The 18,822-nt window shown below is 45.4% G+C and overlaps 1 protein-coding gene across 1 annotated transcript in view; it reads left to right on the top strand.

Annotated features, from left to right (window-relative positions):
• KDM5B (lysine demethylase 5B) overlaps positions 1-18,822 on the top strand; it is a 101,652-nt gene that overhangs the window by 19,931 nt on the left and 62,899 nt on the right. Inside the window, exons 6-14 of the mRNA XM_040424197.1 lie at positions 181-300; positions 383-479; positions 2,128-2,213; positions 3,396-3,554; positions 7,293-7,412; positions 7,488-7,646; positions 7,725-7,906; positions 7,986-8,148; positions 17,009-17,128. Of these exons, the coding sequence (XP_040280131.1) occupies positions 181-300; positions 383-479; positions 2,128-2,213; positions 3,396-3,554; positions 7,293-7,412; positions 7,488-7,646; positions 7,725-7,906; positions 7,986-8,148; positions 17,009-17,128 (1,206 nt within the window). The remainder of the gene's footprint in view (positions 1-180; positions 301-382; positions 480-2,127; positions 2,214-3,395; positions 3,555-7,292; positions 7,413-7,487; positions 7,647-7,724; positions 7,907-7,985; positions 8,149-17,008; positions 17,129-18,822) is intronic.

The following is an 18,822-nucleotide window of genomic DNA, read 5'->3' as shown; positions in this document are numbered from 1 at the left end:
GGTACAGACCGTTTGTGTCCCCATGTTGACTTGTAGATTTTGTAGCCCAGCATTGATGGAACAGGTAAGTGGATTAACTGGCAATCCCCCTTTGCTCCTTGTATGAATCGTAAAGAAAAGTGATATAGTTCATCTAATAGGTCTAGTATTGTAATCTGTATAATGTATTCTAATTTGTAGAAACCAACTCTTATTCCTGATGTTAAAGACAAGGAGTACAAACCTCATGATATCCCCCAGAGGCAGTCTGTTCAGCCTACAGAAAACTGTGCCCGACGGGCTAAACGTATGCGAGCAGAAGTAGGTGCTGGTCTTCCTTCACTTGATTTTAAGGGTTAAACAATTACTACACAAATACTAAGTCTGTTTTCTTCTCCCCTAGTGTGTTAAGGTTAAAATTGAACCAGAAGAAGCACCAGAATTAAGACATCGGACTTTACGCCGAAGGATGGGGTCTACACCCTCCATTTGTGAAAATGGTAGGTTATCTTGTGGGAAGCCTTTTAGGTGTACTTCTCTGTCCAGGAAAGTGTGTTGGAGTTGTGAGTGCTTGCTCAGGTCTGAAAGTCTTGATCAGCTTTTTCTGTACCTGCCATAGGCTTTATTAAAGGGAGCCACGTGGCCTCATTGATACTTGCCTTGGTCAGGAGTGAGATCCTGTGACTCGCAATGATAATCTGTTCAGCTCTTAACCATCAGGACACAAACCTGCTTCTTTAAAAAGAAGCAGCATCCTTCTAATCCTTGGCATCTTTAGACTGCAGCTTTGTGCTCCCTTCAGGTCTTTGAAAATGCGTGTGAGCGCCCTCTATTAGTTATTCACACACACATACTTATTGGCAAAAAGTAACTCACCATGATAGAAATGTCGGATTGCTGCAAAACTGCATGCAATTGTGTCTCAGGCAGATATGCAAAACCTACAATGTCCTCATCAATATTATACATATTAACGAGAGCCCAAAGAATACCTATCATAGACACCATTAAAAAACAATAGGGATGGTTATTTCAAGGAATTGATGGATATCTAGGCCATTCTGACATAGATGTTGGGAGCAGTGGTTATGTGAGAGCATGTACACATGGCGAACAGACAGACCACCAGTAGGGAGGATTGTTTGATCCGCCGACAAGCATGAGTTTCGTCATCCACTATCCAGACACAGTTGGCATCTTCGTTACAGACCCCTGTCTCGGCTCAGACTAGTTCAAGGCACTTGGCAGAAGGAAATTAGGTGTCCGTTGCCTTTTGACAGCCAGCAACCGTCACCTTCTTGTAGTGTGTTTGTGGAACTGTATTATCTTTATCAACGAATACAGTTTCTGTTTGGGATCCCACGATGTTCGGGCTCAAGTATGGAGGTCTTGAATTGAGTGCTGTGATCCTGCCTTTGCTTTGAATTGACGCACCTCGCCAGCGGCTGGTGTGATGACCTGGGCAGCCTTCGCTTAGGACATTCAGTCACCCCTAGTAGTGATACGAGGGACACAAACAGCTCAGTGGTTTGTGCAGGGTATACTGCGGCCACATGCGTTATCGCTACAGAAGGCAATAAAAATAAAGCTTTTTTGTGAATGTAACTAAAATACTTGAAGGCACTAGAAGACTGTGCCTCTGGCTCAGCCTGATGGGCATACACTGAGTGCAGGCCTAAAGTCCTTCTTTAGGCCCCCAGTTGCCATACTAAAACATTGGCACCCTGCAATCTCATTTGCGTGGTGCTGATACCTGAGAAAGGTAGCCACCTCCCTCTAAACCATTTATTTGCAGCGGTCGCTATTGACTGCGACATCTAAGGGGTTAAGCGGCCCAAATTGGCACTTCTGCCAATCCAGAGTGTTGGAGCAAGAGCCAATCTGTCATGAGAGAGCTGGGCTTCTGTTCTTTACTGCACAGGAGACTCATAAAGCGCTTAGACTAGGCTGCCAAAAAAAGGTGTCTGCCTTTAGTGGGCCGTGTAAAAAGGGGCATTGGCAGTCACAAAGGAATTAAAGGTTAGGCAGTTAGCTATTTTTCTTTTCTTTTTCTTTTTTGTTTTTTCTTTTCAGAAAACCACTTTCATTTTGCTCTACAATGCTACATGTTAATCCCGTTTTGTTTTTTTTGTTTTCTCTTCCCTGTAGATGAAAATCAAATAGTGGTCAAACGAGAGCCTGTAGAACCAGTGATAGAGAAGCCAAAATCGAAATCAAAGAAATGCCGAAGTCCAGTAAGCATAAAGGCGATCGTGTTATTTATTTCTTCTAGTCTTAAAGGGGATTTCACATGAAAAATATTTAATGTTTGTCAAACCAGCAGCTAGATCTGAATACTTTTGGAATTATGTTTATTAAAAATTTAGTATAGTTACTGAGTTTTTCGGTAAAATCTCTGTATAGTGCTGTTTGTTTGCTTTCTTATTTCTCTGTCTACCTCGGTAACATCGCTGAGGTGGACGCACATGCTCAGTTCTGTCTACAATTAAAAGCTGTGCCAGTTAGGGCTCAGTTATTTGATCAGATAGTTCAATCAGTTATTCTGAGCCAAAGCCAGTGGTGAAGCCTACTCGGGGATCAGGTGTAATCATTTGATTTGCACCTATTCTGTGTTTTTGACCTGCACCTGGTTTTGCTTGCAACAACTGATCGCAATAACAGGGAGAGAGAGCTGCAGCAGAAAGGACACACCCACTAAGCTTCCAGCCTAAAGCCGTATGCAGACGTCCGTGAGATACAGTGCAGGAGTCATTGGTTGCTATGACGCTGTGCGCTTCGTGCCGCCGCTGTATACGAGTGTATTACTGTACAACAGCGGCGGCACAAAGCGCACGGCGTCATAGCAACCAATGACGCTGTGCGCTCCTGCACTCAGGAGGATGCCAGTCCGGTATCTCACGGACTATGTTCCACGGACGTCTGCATGAGGCTTAAGTGTGTCTTCTGCTACTGAAATTCGGTTCCATTCAACTGAATGGGGCTTACAGAAATCCATGTGCTTGCCACCTCATTCAAATGAATGGAACTGATTTATTTCCAAGTGCTGAAAATTCAGTAACAAAATCTGCCATGTGTGAAGGCACCCTAAAGAAAATGGAGCAGATCAATCACTGTAGACATCTCTGGATCTATGTCACGTACAAAGCTGGTTGGAGCGGTGTTAGATGGCATTATACTATGATGCCAAATCCATTCCTTCACTGGGTCAGACTGCCCAATAAAGTTTGCTCCCTAACTGTACTATAGAGATAATAATTGTGTTCTCACCGTGTTGAAACATTTACATGCTCAATGTCATTCTGATTTTGTTTTACCACATAATGTCTTTTTCGTGCCACAAGAACTTCACTGTATAAAATTGGGGAAACAAAATCTCACTATTTTTACTTTTTTATATTTTTTATTTTATTTTGAAGGTGGATTTATATGTTTGCTTTCTCTGTGGAAGTGGAACTGATGAAGACCGACTTCTTTTGTGTGATGGTTGTGATGACAGTTACCATACCTTCTGTCTTATTCCGCCACTGCATGATGTGCCCAAGGGGGATTGGAGATGCCCAAAATGTCTAGTGCAGGTATCGCCTCAGCCCTCTTAGAATGCTGAAATAGTCAACAATGCTTTTCTTCTAGGACATTATTAAAGTGGAGGAAACAAACTAATAACTACCTAACCTTTGAGCCAAATAGGGGGGCATTTATCAATGTCTTTAAACCACTAAACTCAGTCTATCCAGCATACACTTGAGTTTCTGGCGCATGGAGTGCCAGAAATGCATCGGTCTCTTAATAAATTAGGCGCATCTTAATCCAGTGCAGGGGGATCAAAACTGGCATTTGGGAATGCCAGTCTTGAAAAATGTCCCCCATAGCCCTTTAGTTTGTCCAGTCAGGGCAACCCTTCTTCATATGCCCTATTAGGACATAGGATTTTCACTAAAGGGGTATTTTTTTTTACCCTTAGCATACCGGAGATTTTTTCGTTTTTGCATTTTCATTTTTCTTCCCTATCTTCCTTGAGCCTTAACTTTTATATTTCCATTCACATAGCTGTATGAGGGCTTATTTTTGGGGGACAAGTTGCACTTTGTAATGCCACCATTAATTATGGTATACAATGTAGTGGACAGCGGTTAAAAAAATTCCAAATGTGGTGGAATAAAAAAAAAAAAGCAATTCCTCCACTGTTTTACAAGTTTTGTACCCACAGCGTTTCGTTTGCAGCAAAACTGACCAATTCCCTTCATTCCCTGGGTCAGTACGTTTACGATGATACCCCATATGTATAGTTTTTTTTTAATGTCCAAATAGTGTAAAAATACATTTGAACTTTACATCACCATATTCTGACCCCAATAACTTTTTTATAATTGTATGTACTGAGCTGTGTGGGGGCTAATTTTTTGCGGGACAATCTGTAGTTTTTATTGATACCATTTTGGAGTGTGTGGAACTTTTGGATCACAGTTTATTAAATTTTTTGGGGGTAAGAGAAGCAATGAAAAAATGGCAAATTTGCCATTTTGACCCTTTTTTTCCCATTACTCCATTCGCCGTATTGGAAAAATATTTTTATATTTTAATAGTACAGGCGTTTTTGGTCGCAATGATACCCATGATCTTTATATTTTTTGTTATTTGGGTATTTATTTTTTTATTATACGGAAACGGGGGTGATTTAAACTTTATATATATATAATTTTTTTTTTTTTATATTTAACTTTTTTTAAAACACATTTTTTGAATGATTTTGAAGCTCATATATGAGCCTATAAAATCTGTTTTTAATTTTGAACAATCATGTATTTTTAAAATAAGTTTATTACTACTGTCTACTGCTCATTTCTTTTGTTGGCCTGCCATCTGGTGGCCAAAATAAGAACTGCAGCATGAATGCTGTAGGTCTCGTCAGTGTGACTCAGAGCATTCAAAGCCACTACCGACATCCCCATTGGCCGCAATGTCTGACGTGCTTGTTTAGTAATGGTAGGATGTAATGAATCAATAAACAAGCATATTAAAAAATCATGTTGGTGTGCTGTATTGAAAATGGATCCTTGGCTGGAGAAGGATATACATAGATATACGCCCCCTGACGCCGATTAGGTCTCAAAGGGGATTCGTGGCTGAATCTGCGGCCAAAATCACAATCAATACACAATAAAGCGCTTTCTATATTGGTTGTCTGTATCGTGTATGAGAACTGGCAGCAGTTAAATATATGGCCAACTCACATACACTATACATATATAACGCTATTTAGGTAGGTCAAGCGGCAAGATCCTTCTTGCTTAGCACATATATAGTATAGATGCAGTACCACATATACATCTCCTATTGATCCTATTGTACCTATGTGGTACTGCATCTATACTATATATGTGCTAAGCAAGAAGGATCTTGCCGCTTGACCTACCTAAATAGCAATATATATGTAGAGTGTATGTGAGTTGGCCATATATTTAACTCCTGCCAGTTCTCATGCACGATACATACAACCAATTTAGAAAGCGCTTTATTGTGTATTGATTGTGCTTTTGGCCCTTTTTGTCACTGGGGGGATTTCGTTATCTATGTTTTTATCATATACTTATTTTATTTTGTGTTTTTAATATATATGTACCTAGCGTGTATCCCCTCCCTTTCAGTCTGGTGGACAGGGGCAGTTAGTAAACTTGATAGCCTGAAGAAGGAAAGAAAAAAAAAAAACATATGTAAATTTGTCATCATCATTGTACTGACCCACATAATAGTTATTTATAAACTCCACAAAATTGCAGTTTTTTTTATCTTTCCCCCTAAAAAGAAAATAAGTTATTTACACCATACATACCCCTAACTGGTTCCTAAAAAAATGCTTATGTGGGGTTTCTCTCCATGCCTCCACACCGCCGAAAAATGGAACATGACCCATTCAAGTTAACCCTTAGGCTACTTTCACACTTGTGTTCAGAGCGGATCCGTCTGGTGTCGGCACAGACGGATCCGCTCCTATAATGCAGACGTTGGGATCCGTTCAGAACGGATCCGTCTGCATTATAGTTCAGAAAAAATTCTAAGTGTGAAAGTTGTTCAGACGGATCCGTCCAGACTTTACATTGAAAGTCAATGGGGGACGGATCCGTTTGAAAATTGAGCCATATTGTGTCAACTTCAAACCGATCCGTCCTCATTGACTTACATTGTAAGTCTGGATGGATCCGTTTGCCTCCGCACGGCCAGGCGGACACCCGAACGCTGCAAGCAGCGTTCGGATGTCCGCCTGCTGAGCGGAGCGGAGGCCAAACGGTGCCAAACTGATGCATTCTGAGCGGATCCGCGTCCACTCAGAATGCATTGGGGCAGTACGGATGCATTCGGGGCCGCTTGTGAGAGCCTTCAAACGGAGCTCACAAGCGGAACCCCGAACGCTAGTGTGAAAGTAGCCTTAAAATAAATAAAAACCTTTGAAAAAATAATTTTTTTCTTTGCATTGCAAATGGTCCCGGTCACTGCCAATGGATGTCGGCTATATTATACAGCTAGCGCCTGCTGTGTTTGGAGCCAGCTCAGCGCATGAGCCCACTCCATGCACCCCTTAAAGGGGTTGTGCAGCCAGAACATTATGCGAAATACTTGTGGAACGCCAGTTATGGGTCTACAACACATTGAAAGCCAGATATCCTTCCGGGGAAGAAAAACCAAGCAAAAGTGGTGTCCCCATTATAGAGATCACCAGATCCACCATATTAAGTGGCCCCTATGTCAAAATCCAGCTCTTTTACAAGCCTTAGGCTACATGCACACGACCGTATGTATTTTGCGGTCCGCAAAAAAAATAAAAACTGATGCCATCCGAACCATTGTAACAATGCCTAAAATGGACAAGAATAGGACATGTTCTATTTTTTTTGGCGGGGCTTTGGAACGGACATACTGATGCGGGACAGCACACGGTGTGCTGTCTGCATTTTTTGCGGACCCGTTGAAATGATTGGGACCGCATCCTATCCGCAAAAAAAAAAAACGGAACGGACACGGAAACAAAATAAGTTTGTGTGCATGTAGCCTTAAGGACGTGACAGGGGAAAACCTAAGCCGGTTGTCCGTCCGCAGACACCTGTATTGGGGTGTTGCTCCTCAGTGTGGAGTAGGATTGTGGGTAACCGGGAGCAAAACCTACTCAAACAAAGCAACATCTGATCTTGGGGAGATTTCCTTCTTTTTATTAATTTTTTTGGTCTTATCAACCAAAAGAGTAACTTAAATAACTTTTTCCATTTTATGTTAATTTGTTTTTTGATTTTCATTCTTATATATATTATTTTTCCATTCAGGAGTGCAGTAAGCCACAAGAAGCATTTGGTTTTGAGCAAGCAGCTAGAGATTATACCCTACGTATGTTTGGAGAAATGGCAGATAACTTCAAGTCTGATTATTTTAACATGCCTGTGCATGTAAGTATATTTGATGTGTTTATGATATCCTATTGTTCTTAAGAGCCGAGTATAGCCCTTCCCTTTATTTGCTAGATGGTGCCTACAGAGCTGGTAGAGAAAGAGTTCTGGCGCCTAGTAAGCACTATAGAGGAAGATGTAACTGTTGAGTATGGCGCGGATATTGCTTCAAAAGAGTTTGGAAGCGGATTTCCTGTGCGAGGCGGGAGGTTCCGTGTAAAACATGAAGATGAGGTAAATATCTTACAACTTGGAAATAACCATGAATGTCCAGTTTGTTTCTCTAGTGTTAATTTTTGATGATCTTCTTAGGATTACCTGGACTGTGGCTGGAATTTAAATAATATGCCTGTAATGGAGGCATCTGTTTTGGCCCATATAACTGCAGATATCTGTGGGATGAAGTTGCCCTGGCTTTATGTGGGCATGTGCTTCTCTTCTTTTTGTTGGCACATTGAGGATCATTGGAGTTATTCAATCAATTACTTACACTGGTAAGACTTTATGTGTAAACATCTAAGTAATATACCAGTTAAACGCTGTGGTCTTAGTTTTACATTGCTATTTTATCAGGGGTGAGCCGAAGACTTGGTATGGTGCTCCTGGATACGCTGCAGAACAGCTGGAGGAGGTGATGAAGAAATTGGCTCCAGAGTTATTTATTGCTCAACCTGACCTCCTCCACCAATTGGTTACCATCATGAATCCAAACACTTTGATGTCTCATGGTGTGCCGGTATGTTTCCTAGTGTTAGTTCCATGGTTGCTGAAACAATTTGCATTCACCCTTTCACTGCCAAAGACGTATGTATTACATCGTGCTTTTCAAATGCTTGCTATGCTATAATATAATGGCTCTAGAATTTGGATCTAACTATCCTCTTAACCCTTTCAGGACCAGACGATTTTTTTTTCTATATATATATATATATATATTTTTTTTTTTTTTTCACTCGCAGCCTTCCCAAAGCCATAACTTTATTTTTTTCATCCACATAGCATTAGCTTGTTACGTATTAGGGCTAGTTTTTTGCAAGAGAAGTTGTACTTTTGTAATAGCATCATTTACAGTTGCATACAATGTAGTGGGAAGCAAAAAAAAAAATCAAACAAAACGCAATTCCTTCCTAGTTCTACAGGACCGTAAAGAAGCTCCTGTCCTCATACAAAGTGAATTACAGCTTCCCGCAGCTCTTCCTGGCTGTTACATGCAGAGACTTAAAGAGGACCTTTCACCTGTATAAACTATGTGAACTGAGTATGCTGCCATATAGAGCGGCGCCCGGGGATCTCACTGCACTTACTATTATCCCCGGGCGCCGATCCGTTCTCCCGTTATAGGCTCCGGTACCTTTGCTTTTTAAGTTATAGTAGGCGGGTTTTCCCTTGTCCTGTGGGCGTCTCCTTCTCCTAGGCTGCAGCGCTGGCCAATCGCAGCGCACAGCTCACAGCCTGGGAGAAAAAAACCTCTCAGGCTGTGAGCTGTGCGCTGCGATTGGCCAGCGCTGCAGCCTAGGAGAAGGATACGCCCACAGAACAAGGGAAGACCCGCCTACTATAACTTAAAAAGCAAAGATACTGGAGCCTATAACGGGAGAACAGATCGGCGCCCGGGGATAATAGTAAGTGCAGTGAGATCCCCAGGCGCCGCTCTATATGGCAGCATACTCAGTTCACATAGTTTATACAGGTGAAAGGTCCTCTTTAAGGCTACTTTCACACTAGCGTTCGGGGCTCCGCTTGTGAGTTCCGTTTGAAGGGGCTCACAAGCGGCCCCGAACGGATCCGTCCAGCCCTAATGCATTCTGAATGGATGCGGATCCGCTCAGAATGCATCAGTCTGGCTCCGTTTGGCCTCCGCTCCGCTCAGCAGGCGGACACCTGAACGCAGCTTGCAGCGTTCGGGTGTCCGCCTGGCCGTGCGGAGGCAAACGGATCCGTCCAGACTTACAATGTAAGTCAATGGGGACGGATCCGTTTGAAGTTGACACAGTATGGCTCAATTTTCAAACGGATCCGTCTCCCATTGACTTTCAATGTAAAGTCAAAACGGATCCGTTTGCATTATCATGAACAAAAAAAAAAATATATATTATTATTTTTTTTTTTTGTTCATGGTAATGCAAACGGATCCGTTCTGAACGGATCTAAGCTTTTGCATTATAGGTGCGGATCCGTCTGGGCACATACCAGACGGATCCGACCTAAACGCAGGTGTGAAAGTAGCCTTACCTGTCTTGGTTCTTTGCTCATTTTTGTTTAAATGTTTATTTTCTCTTATATTGGGATGACATTTTGGTTCTTTGGAACCAAATACTACTTTTCCATAGTTATTGACTCACGTTATAATGGTTTCAATTTACATGGGTCATCCCAGAGCCTTTTGAGGGTCCACTATATGTGTGAATGTAATGTTGATCTATGTAAGCTATTACAATATTGGGGTCCATTCACACGTCCGCAAAATGGGTCCGCATCCGTTCCGCAATTTTGCGGAACAGGTGCGGACCCATTCATTTTCAATGGGGCCGGAATGTGCTGTCCGCATCCACATTCCCCCAAAAAATAGAACATGTCCAAGAAAAGGCATTTTCTATGAGATTGCCGGCGATGTGCAGTCCGCAAAATGCGGAACGCACATTGCCGGTGTCTGTTTTGCGGAACCGCAATACACATACGTACGTGTCAATGGACCCTTACAGTGTAAGGTTAAGTTTTTATTGGAGAAATCTATACAATTTGAAAGCTGACTTTATTACCCTGTTGTGCCACTTGCAGCCTGGAAACCGGTTGAGATATGGTTGGACATGAAGGTATAAAGGTTCTTTCTCGCTGGTATCATTGGGGGACACAGGACCGTGGGTATAGCTTGCTGCTGCCACTAGGAGGCGACACTAGGCTGAAAAGTGATAACTCCTCCCCTGCAGGCTATACCCCCTCCAGCCTGGAGAGAGCATATCATCAGTTTTTAGCTTAGTGTCGTAGGAGGCAGACCTCCCTGCTTAGCAGGGTGGCCTTTTTTGATTTTCTTCATTTTGTTATTTTTCACAGATTTCATGGATGGGGCACAGGCACGCTTGCGTCCCTGTCTCCCTGGGAGGCTGGCCGGTGTTGCTGGTTTCACCGCCTTGCCTCCCCCAAGAAGGCAAAGTGGACCAGGGCAGCCTCGCTCCCCTGCTTCCCGCCAGCAAGAGGGCCACCTCCTCTCCAGCCCTTCTCTGCCCGGACCCCTGTCGCCTGGTGCCAGCGGTCGTGGGGTGGCCCTGCTGGACAAGACTAAGGGTGAAGACCACAGATGAAGACAGGTGAGTATTACTGTCCCTCCCTGTCCCCCTCACACCATGGCCCTTTATTAGGGAGGCTGTAAATCCTCCACCAGTCGCCGCATATCACCTCATTGAGGTAATGAAGGGGTTAATCCCATAACCCGGCGGCAGCATTTTAGATTCTCCCTCTACACCCCTCCGTTCTAACGTGGCTTATATCGGGCAGAGGGCACTCAGAAACTGGCGCCGCTGCGCTCCAGTCGTGCCCCTTGTTCTTAGACAGACCGTGCGGGCTCCCCGACCGGTCAAACACCATAGTCGCCTGTTAGTGCCGCTCCGGATCCGGCGGACCTGGTTTGCGGCGGGCGGAGATTCCAGTCGGCCGGGCACCACAAATCTAGGCCCCGGCTTCATTCGGGCCTTCCGGTTTCTTCCGGCCACGCTGTTTTCTTCTCCTGGCCCACGGGGCGGGCTTCCGCGGCCAGTGGGCATAGGCGGCTTCATTCTTGCACCGATCCAGGTACCGTTGTTCGGCTGGCGGTGCGTTTCGGTCGGCCTGCATTAAACTTTAGTTCCCGGCTTTGCAGCCTTCTAGGCCGCAACTTCCACCCTGAAGTATGGAGGGGCGGGTCCATTTTCTGGCGCGATTTCTCCTCTGGAGCCAGCTGACTCCGCCCCGGTCCTTGGACAGTTTAACCCTGCCTAATCCAGGGACCAGATTACCCTTACCCTGGGTCTCTATCTGCAGGCACGATGTGCCTTAATATTGCAGTATGCCGTTTTTCCTGCCCCTTGTCCATTTGAGGTTAGGTCCTCACCCGGTTAAATAATAATAATAATAATGAAAAAAAAAAAAAAAAAAAGGTGTGTGTGTATATATATATATATATATATATATATATATATATATATATATATATATTTGTTTTTTGGTTTTTTAAATAAAGAAGTGCGCCCATACAGGCCTGCCCTCCTCACGGTGTCCGTCCCGGATAGTGGAGGGTTTCTCACAGTTCCCATTCCGCCCTCCGGGGCCGTTTGGTTGATAATGCTCCAACTGCGCAAAATCCAGTGGAGTACATCTGAAGGATTCCCAATCCTCCTTATGGGCAGTTTGATTGATGGTGCTCCACCTGGGCAAAGCCAGTGGAGTACATCTGAAGGGTTCCCAATCCGCCCTCCGGGGCCGTTTGGGTGAGAAGAATCCAGTGGAGTACATCTGAGGATTCCCATTCCGCCCTCTGGGCCGTTTGGTTGATAATGCTCCAACTGCGTAAATCCAGTAGAGTACATCCGAAGGATCCCCAATCCGCCCACTGAGGCCGGTTGGTTGATATTGCTCCAACTGCGCAAATCCAGTGGAGTACATCTGCAGGTTTCCCAATCCGCCCTCCGGGCCGTTTGGTTGATAATACTCCAACTGCATATTTCCGGTGGAGTACATCCGAAGGATCCCCATTCCACCCGCTGAAACCGTTTAGTTGATAATGCTCCATTTACGTAAATCCAGTGGGGTTCATCTGAAGGATCCCAATCTGCCCTCTGAGGCCGGTTGGTTGATAATGCTACAACTGCACAAATATCCAACTGCGCAAATCCAGTTGAGGACAACTGAAACTTCCCATCCACCCTTCGGGGGCGTCTGTTTGATGTTTCTCCTCCTGCGCAACACAGCGGAGGACCTCTGGAAGTTCCCAATCCACCCTCCGGGGTAGTTTGGTCAATAGAGCACCGTCTGCGCAATCCGGTCAGCAGACCTTTAGTTCCATTCCACCTACGGGTAGTTTGGTCCTCATGTCAACACCGCCACAGCCTGCAACAATCATGGGCTAGAGGCTGAGAGGTGGAGCTGCGCACGAGCGGGCCGAAGCAGGACAGTTATTCGGACTCTGACATGAATCCGGATCATTTTTTCAAGATTACGTCCGTGCTAGCCGGTTTTTGGTGTATGCATTAAGTGCTTAATTGGGTATTACCTCCTTCCTGAGGTGGACCGACCGCACTAGCATTGGTCTCCATGCCAGCCATAGGTGCCCCTCGTTCTGTGAGTGGCGGAATTGAAGTTCCACTGGGCTCAGTATCGTCAGCATACATTAACCTTTGTATAGGTGGCATTATGGCATGCTCACTGCTGTCGCAGTTTTACGTACGCATTACCCCCTTACTGGGCTGGGATAATGGCACTTCCCACAGAGTACAGAACTCGTCATATGTAAGTTCCTGCTACGTACGTTACCCCCTTCGAGGTGTGATGTATTTGCACTGCCTCGGGTTACAGTACTTACTGGATATGTTACTCCCGACCATAGGTAAAGTGTTTGCACTGCCACTGGGCGCAGTGCTTACCATAGGTTTTTTCCCCCTGCATTGAGTGGGTAGTTACACTTCCGTAGATTGCGGTTCTGGCTATCGCGCTACCCCCTTCCCTAACCCGGGGTTTGCGCTGCCATTGGTTGCTATTCCATCTCTCATTGCCATCACATACTTCCTATGGCATTACCCGCTACAAACGATCGATTAACGGGGGAATCACTATGCATCTTTGCATGCGGTTTTTCGACTACGCCACGTCTCTAGATGACTGGGCTGCCTTCACAGGTGGTCCTTGGCAACAGTCGGTACCGCTAGTGCCTGATATTCTCCATCTAGTGGATACTGGCACTGGATACTAGGGATACTCCCATATTGTATCCCTCTTTTCTTCATGCACTTATTGGAGACACAAAAATGTCGGCCTTTGTGCGCTCAGGGGAGTCATCCAGCCTTATGTGTCCTAGAGACTCCCCATCCCCATGAGCCTCCACCATTCAGGTCAGTCACACAAAGATCCAGCAAGCAGAATATTCCACTGACTCCGGATGCTTCATCCACCACTCATCCTTGTCTAGGTGAGGGTGTTATGCTGACACTCCGCAGTGACTACTACAAGTCTTCTCCTTTGCAGGGTAGTCTTCACGCTAGGGCTAGATGCTCCTAATCGCTGTAGCGGGACAGCCCCCTCAGGTAGGGGTTCTACCCTGGTACTAATTTGACGGTTGCTTCTGTTCAGCGCCCTTTTCAGGTGGAGGGTTTAAGGTTAACTCTACTAACTGGGCCAGCTTGATACCAGGACTTCTACTGGATGTCCTCAGACCTTCCCCTCATGTCCACGCTGGCGGAGCATGCGGTAGCCCCTACCGCACGAGGGGTCTTTGAGTCACCATTACATGCTAAGGTTCCTACTGCATAGTTCTTACGTCAGGCAACGGATTCCTTTAACACGATAATTCAGTGACCTCTACGGTGTGGCCTATTCCTCAGCTGGAGTATGGCGTGAGCATTACTCTTAGGGCTTGTATGGCCTCCCTTCAGGCGGAGTATCGCATTACCACTAGATTCTGTAGAGCGCCAGTCTCACATGGGAATGGGTTTTTAGTTCTGGCCTCTTTCTGGTTTACTTCCAATAAGGGTCAGTGGCTCTGACAACTGTTGTCCTTCTGTCGTCGGCTCGGGCGTGGCGATGGTGTAGTTACCATGGCTGATCAGCACCTACCTTTGAGTGCGTTCTGCTGGGTAGTTCAGTCCCTACGGCACTCGTCAACACTAGATTGCCGTTCGAAGCGGGGCTTGGATTCTAGTAGTCATACCGTAACGCCATTGGTGCTACCTCTCTTCAGATATCAGTAATGTCTACGTCACCGCAAGCCAATGGTGGTTGTTCTTTCACTGCTCATTCCAGGGGTGGACTGAGAGCCTTCCCAAGACGGGTAGAGCGGGTGCCTGTTACGACGTTCCCCGCTAGTAGGGGTTTTGTCCCTGGAATGGATCACACATTTTTCCTTTCCGATCTCTCCTCGAGTTGGATAACTGATCTCCTTATCCTTCTGTCTAGCTGACCAGTAGCCATGGGTTGTACGGCTCTGGAAGCCCATCGCTATTTTGGATGCGTTGGACGTTGTAATCAAACTTCACCAGGCAGGAGTATTTCCGTCATCTTTGTTCCACTCATCTGCCCTTCCAGACAGCGTTGCCGCTTGGTTAAAATATGGTCAATGACGGGGCTTCCCATGACAGGTGGTGCTCACATTGGCCTTACTCTACCTTTCTCGAGTTGTGTTGATGCTTTGGCCGGCAGTGGGGCACGCCTGGCTCAGGCGTTTGTTTCTTAGTGATTCTCGGGCAGCCTCTCTCACTAGAAATCTCTACATAAGCCTCTACGGCTAAAAGGGCATCGGTCTACCAATATTCTGCTCCCTAGGGGGCGTTCTCTTGACCAGAGGTGAATCCTGCGGACTTGGCTTTTTAGTTCTAATGCGCCCAGGAGCCAGCTATTTCGTGGCGTTAATTTTTAATTTTTTTCTCAGAGGTTGGTAGGCCTTCTGGTACGTACTTTTTTTCTTTAAGTATGAACATAGGGCAGTGTTCTCGCCAGGATCCTCTTTTTTCGCAGAAGGTGGTTGTCTTTCCACGCCTCACAGACATGGGCGTCTTTCTCCCTCGCATTACACAGACCGAGCTCTCCATCAGCCATGTGATTTGGCTTCTGAGTTTGCTTGTCCTTGACTAGCACTGACAGCCGTACGGACTTCTACCAATTTTTATCCTGGGGTCGTTGTCAAGGCTGACGGTCTCCAAAGGATGTTTTCCAGTTAGATCCGTTATACAGTTGCTCAGGCATTCCGCCCTCCGGGTAAGGCAACGCCCAGCTGAGTCTTGGCCCACCCGACCAGCGGTTGGTGCTTCTCGGGTCCATCTCCTTCATGCAGTAGCTTCCCAGTGTGGAAGGCAATGTCTTGATATTCTGGGCACACGTTCGTCAAGTCTTACCGGGTGCCTTCCTAGGCACCGGCAGATACCGTTCCAGGCAGCAAAGTCTGCAGGCGGCAGCGAGTTACGCATCCTCTAAGGCGTTTTACTCCATGGGCATGTGATTTTTTTCCCTCCCCGTGGACTGCTTTAGGACGTCCCACGGTCATGTGTCCCCCAATGATACCAGCGAGAAAACGAGATTTTTGTGAAACTCACCTGTAAAATCTCTTTCTCGCGGGGTTCATTGGGGGACACAGCTCCCACCCAGTAATTTCTGTTTGCCGTGATTGTTGGCGGTTGTGGAGCCAGTATGGCCCCAGTTCTGGTTTGATCCGACTGGCGTTGGTCAGTTGTTGGTTGTTTACCGTATGGTTATTTTTTCCTACTCCTATTGCTTGGGCACAAACTGATATGCTCTCTCCAGGCTGGAGGGGGTATAGCCTGCAGGGGAGGAGTTATCACTTTTCAGCCTAGTGTCGCCTCCTAGTGGCAGCAGCAAGCTATACCCACGGTCCTGTGTCCCCCAATGAACCCCGCGAGAAAGAGATTTTACAGGTGAGTTTCACAAAAATCTCGTTTTATGGTATCGTGCGGCACATTTGCCCACAGATGTTGCAGCTGGGCCTGTAGATCCTGTGCACTTATAGCTTACTGAAGCTGGTGTCCCATCTGGTCCCTTAAATGTTCAATTGGTAATAAATCTGGTGGCAGGGCAAGCAAGTGTTGCAATGTGTCAGAGACATTCTTGAAAAACCTTTTGTGTGTTGGCGAGCATTATTGTGTTGAAAAACACCATTTGGAATCCCTGCCATTAAGGCCGAATGCACACGGCCGTGTTCCACGGCTGAGAGCGGTCCGTGGTATGCTGGGCTGGATTCCTGTTCAGAGCAGGAGCACACGGCGTCATAGCAACCAATGACGCTGTGCGCTCCTGCTCTGAACAGGAATCCAGCCCGGTATACCACGGACCGCTCTCGGCCGCGGAACACGGCCGTGTGCATTTGGCCTAAAGGGAACCTGTCACCGGGATTTTGTGCATAGAGCTGAGGACATAGGTTACTAGATGGCCGCTAGCACATCCGCAATACCCAGTCCCCATAGCTCTGTGTGCTTTTATTGTGTAAAAAAAACGATTTGATACATATGCAAATTATCCTGAGATGAGTCCTGTCCCTGACGGAGAATTGCCGTTCTTCTGACATGTCAGCGTCTCATGTTGGATCAGTTTGCTGAATGTGAGCCTGTGATTTCCACAATAAATGGCAATCCATGTGCATTTTGATTCCACTTAGATTTGTAACACAGAAAAGCAAAGGCAGCATTCATTTCTTTTGATGCTTTTGTTGTGTGACTATAATGTATTGGTCAAGGGAGTGTTGCTACCCTCTCATTTTACAAATCAAGGTGGTTGTCGAGTTTCACAGCCTCCCTTCATTAGCATCTTCTTCTGTCTTGTCCATTCTAGCAGTTTTTTTGTCTTGCTATGGTTATGTATTCTTTTATTTAGTAATGTTTATTATTTACTTGTTTAATTCTTTACAGATATATCGGACTAATCAGTGTGCTGGAGAATTTGTCATCACTTTTCCTCGGGCATATCACAGTGGCTTTAATCAGGGCTTCAACTTTGCAGAGGCTGTGAATTTCTGCACAGTGGACTGGGTATGAGAAGTATTTAAATAGTATATAAAATGACCTTGCATTAAAGAGGACCTTTCACCACTCCTGACATTCCTGTATTATTTAGCTTCATGCGTTCCCCATGTAATAACAATTCTGGGGCCTCTATTCTTAAGTCGGTATGTTGTGCCATTCCTTTATTATTTCTACTAAAAGTTCTGAATGAATTGCTTGCAGTCTGTAGTAAGGGTACAGAGGGGAGGTAACAAGTTGGAGGAATGTACCTGCACAGACTGACTCTATCCAATCAGTGCTGCCACTGTCCGACTATGCAGGTACACCCCCAACTGGTAACACCCCTCTGTACCCTTACTGAAGGCTAATAGCTATTCATTCATAACTAGTAGAAATAATAAAGGAACGGCACAGCATAGAGCCGTAAGAATAGATGCTCCAGAATTGTTGTTATATGGGGAACGCATGAAGCTATTAAAACAGGAATGTCAGGAGCGGGGACAGGTCCTCTTTAATCTTAAAGATGGCATACAAAGTTGGTTTTACATACAGTGCTTTCATAAAATTATAAAGAAATACAGATGGTAAGCTCTAACAAGTAGGACCCTCGTTGAATTCTTGATTTTTCATTCTGTAATGTCTAAAAATAAAGACTATTACATAGTTACATAAAGTTACATAGTTAAGGGTACTTTGACACTTGCGGCAGAGTGATCGCCGGAACTGCCTGCCGGATCCATCAAAACGTATGCAAACTGATGTCATTTGTAAGACTGATCAGGATCCTGATCTGTCTTACAAATGCATTGAAATGCCGGATCCGTCTTTCCGGTGTCATCCGGAAAAACGGATCCGGCATTTATTTATTTTTCACATTTTTTTCGGTCTGCTCATGCGCAGACCAGAAGGACGGAGCCGGCATTGCTGTATTTTGAATGCCGGATCCGGCACGAATACATTCCTATGGAAAAAATATGCCGGCATTTCGGCAAGTGTTCCGGATTTTTGGCCGGAGATAAAACCCTAGCATGCTGCAGTATTATCTCCGTCCTGAACAGTCAAAAAGACTGAAGATCTCCTGATGCATCCTGAACGGATTACTCTCCATTCAGATTGCATGGGGATAAAACTGATCAGCTCTTTTCCGGTATAGAGCCCCTAGGACGGAACTCTATGCCGGAAAAGAGAACGCTAGGGAGAGAGTACCCTAGTTCAGTTTCAAAAAAGACATAAGTCCCTCAAGTTCAACCAAGGGATAGGTCGGAACGCAAATAATATATTGCGTATAAAGGAATGACCAATGGTGTATTGTATACATGCAGTGTCTGAGCACACAATTGTTGGGAAGGAAGCACTCCGTCCTGACAACAGTTTTTCTCGCCCATATTCCTTGGGGGACACAGGAAACCATGGGTATAGCTCTGCTCCCTAGGAGGCGTGACACTAAGTGAAAGCTGTAAGCCCCTCCTCCATCAGCTATACCCCTCAGCCTGGAGAAGAGACTGCCAGTTTTTGCTTAGTGTCCAAGGAGGCAAGACACCCCCTGCTTATGCAGGGTTGTTTTCCTATAATTTTTAATTTTTTGCGTTATTTGTTGTTTTAATTCGATTTTTTTCTACTTACAGGGACAACAGAGGCGCATTAGACCCCTCTGTTTCTCCCGGGGTTGAGTTGCGCCAGTGCCGGTAATACCGCACTGCCGCCTCCCCCACAGAAGACAA

This window comes from Bufo bufo, chromosome 3 (assembly GCF_905171765.1).
Source record: "Bufo bufo chromosome 3, aBufBuf1.1, whole genome shotgun sequence".
NCBI classification, from domain to species: Eukaryota; Metazoa; Chordata; class Amphibia; order Anura; family Bufonidae; genus Bufo; species Bufo bufo.
The sequence above is the reverse complement of the archived record's forward strand: the minus strand, read 5'-3'. Positions and strand labels throughout refer to the sequence as shown.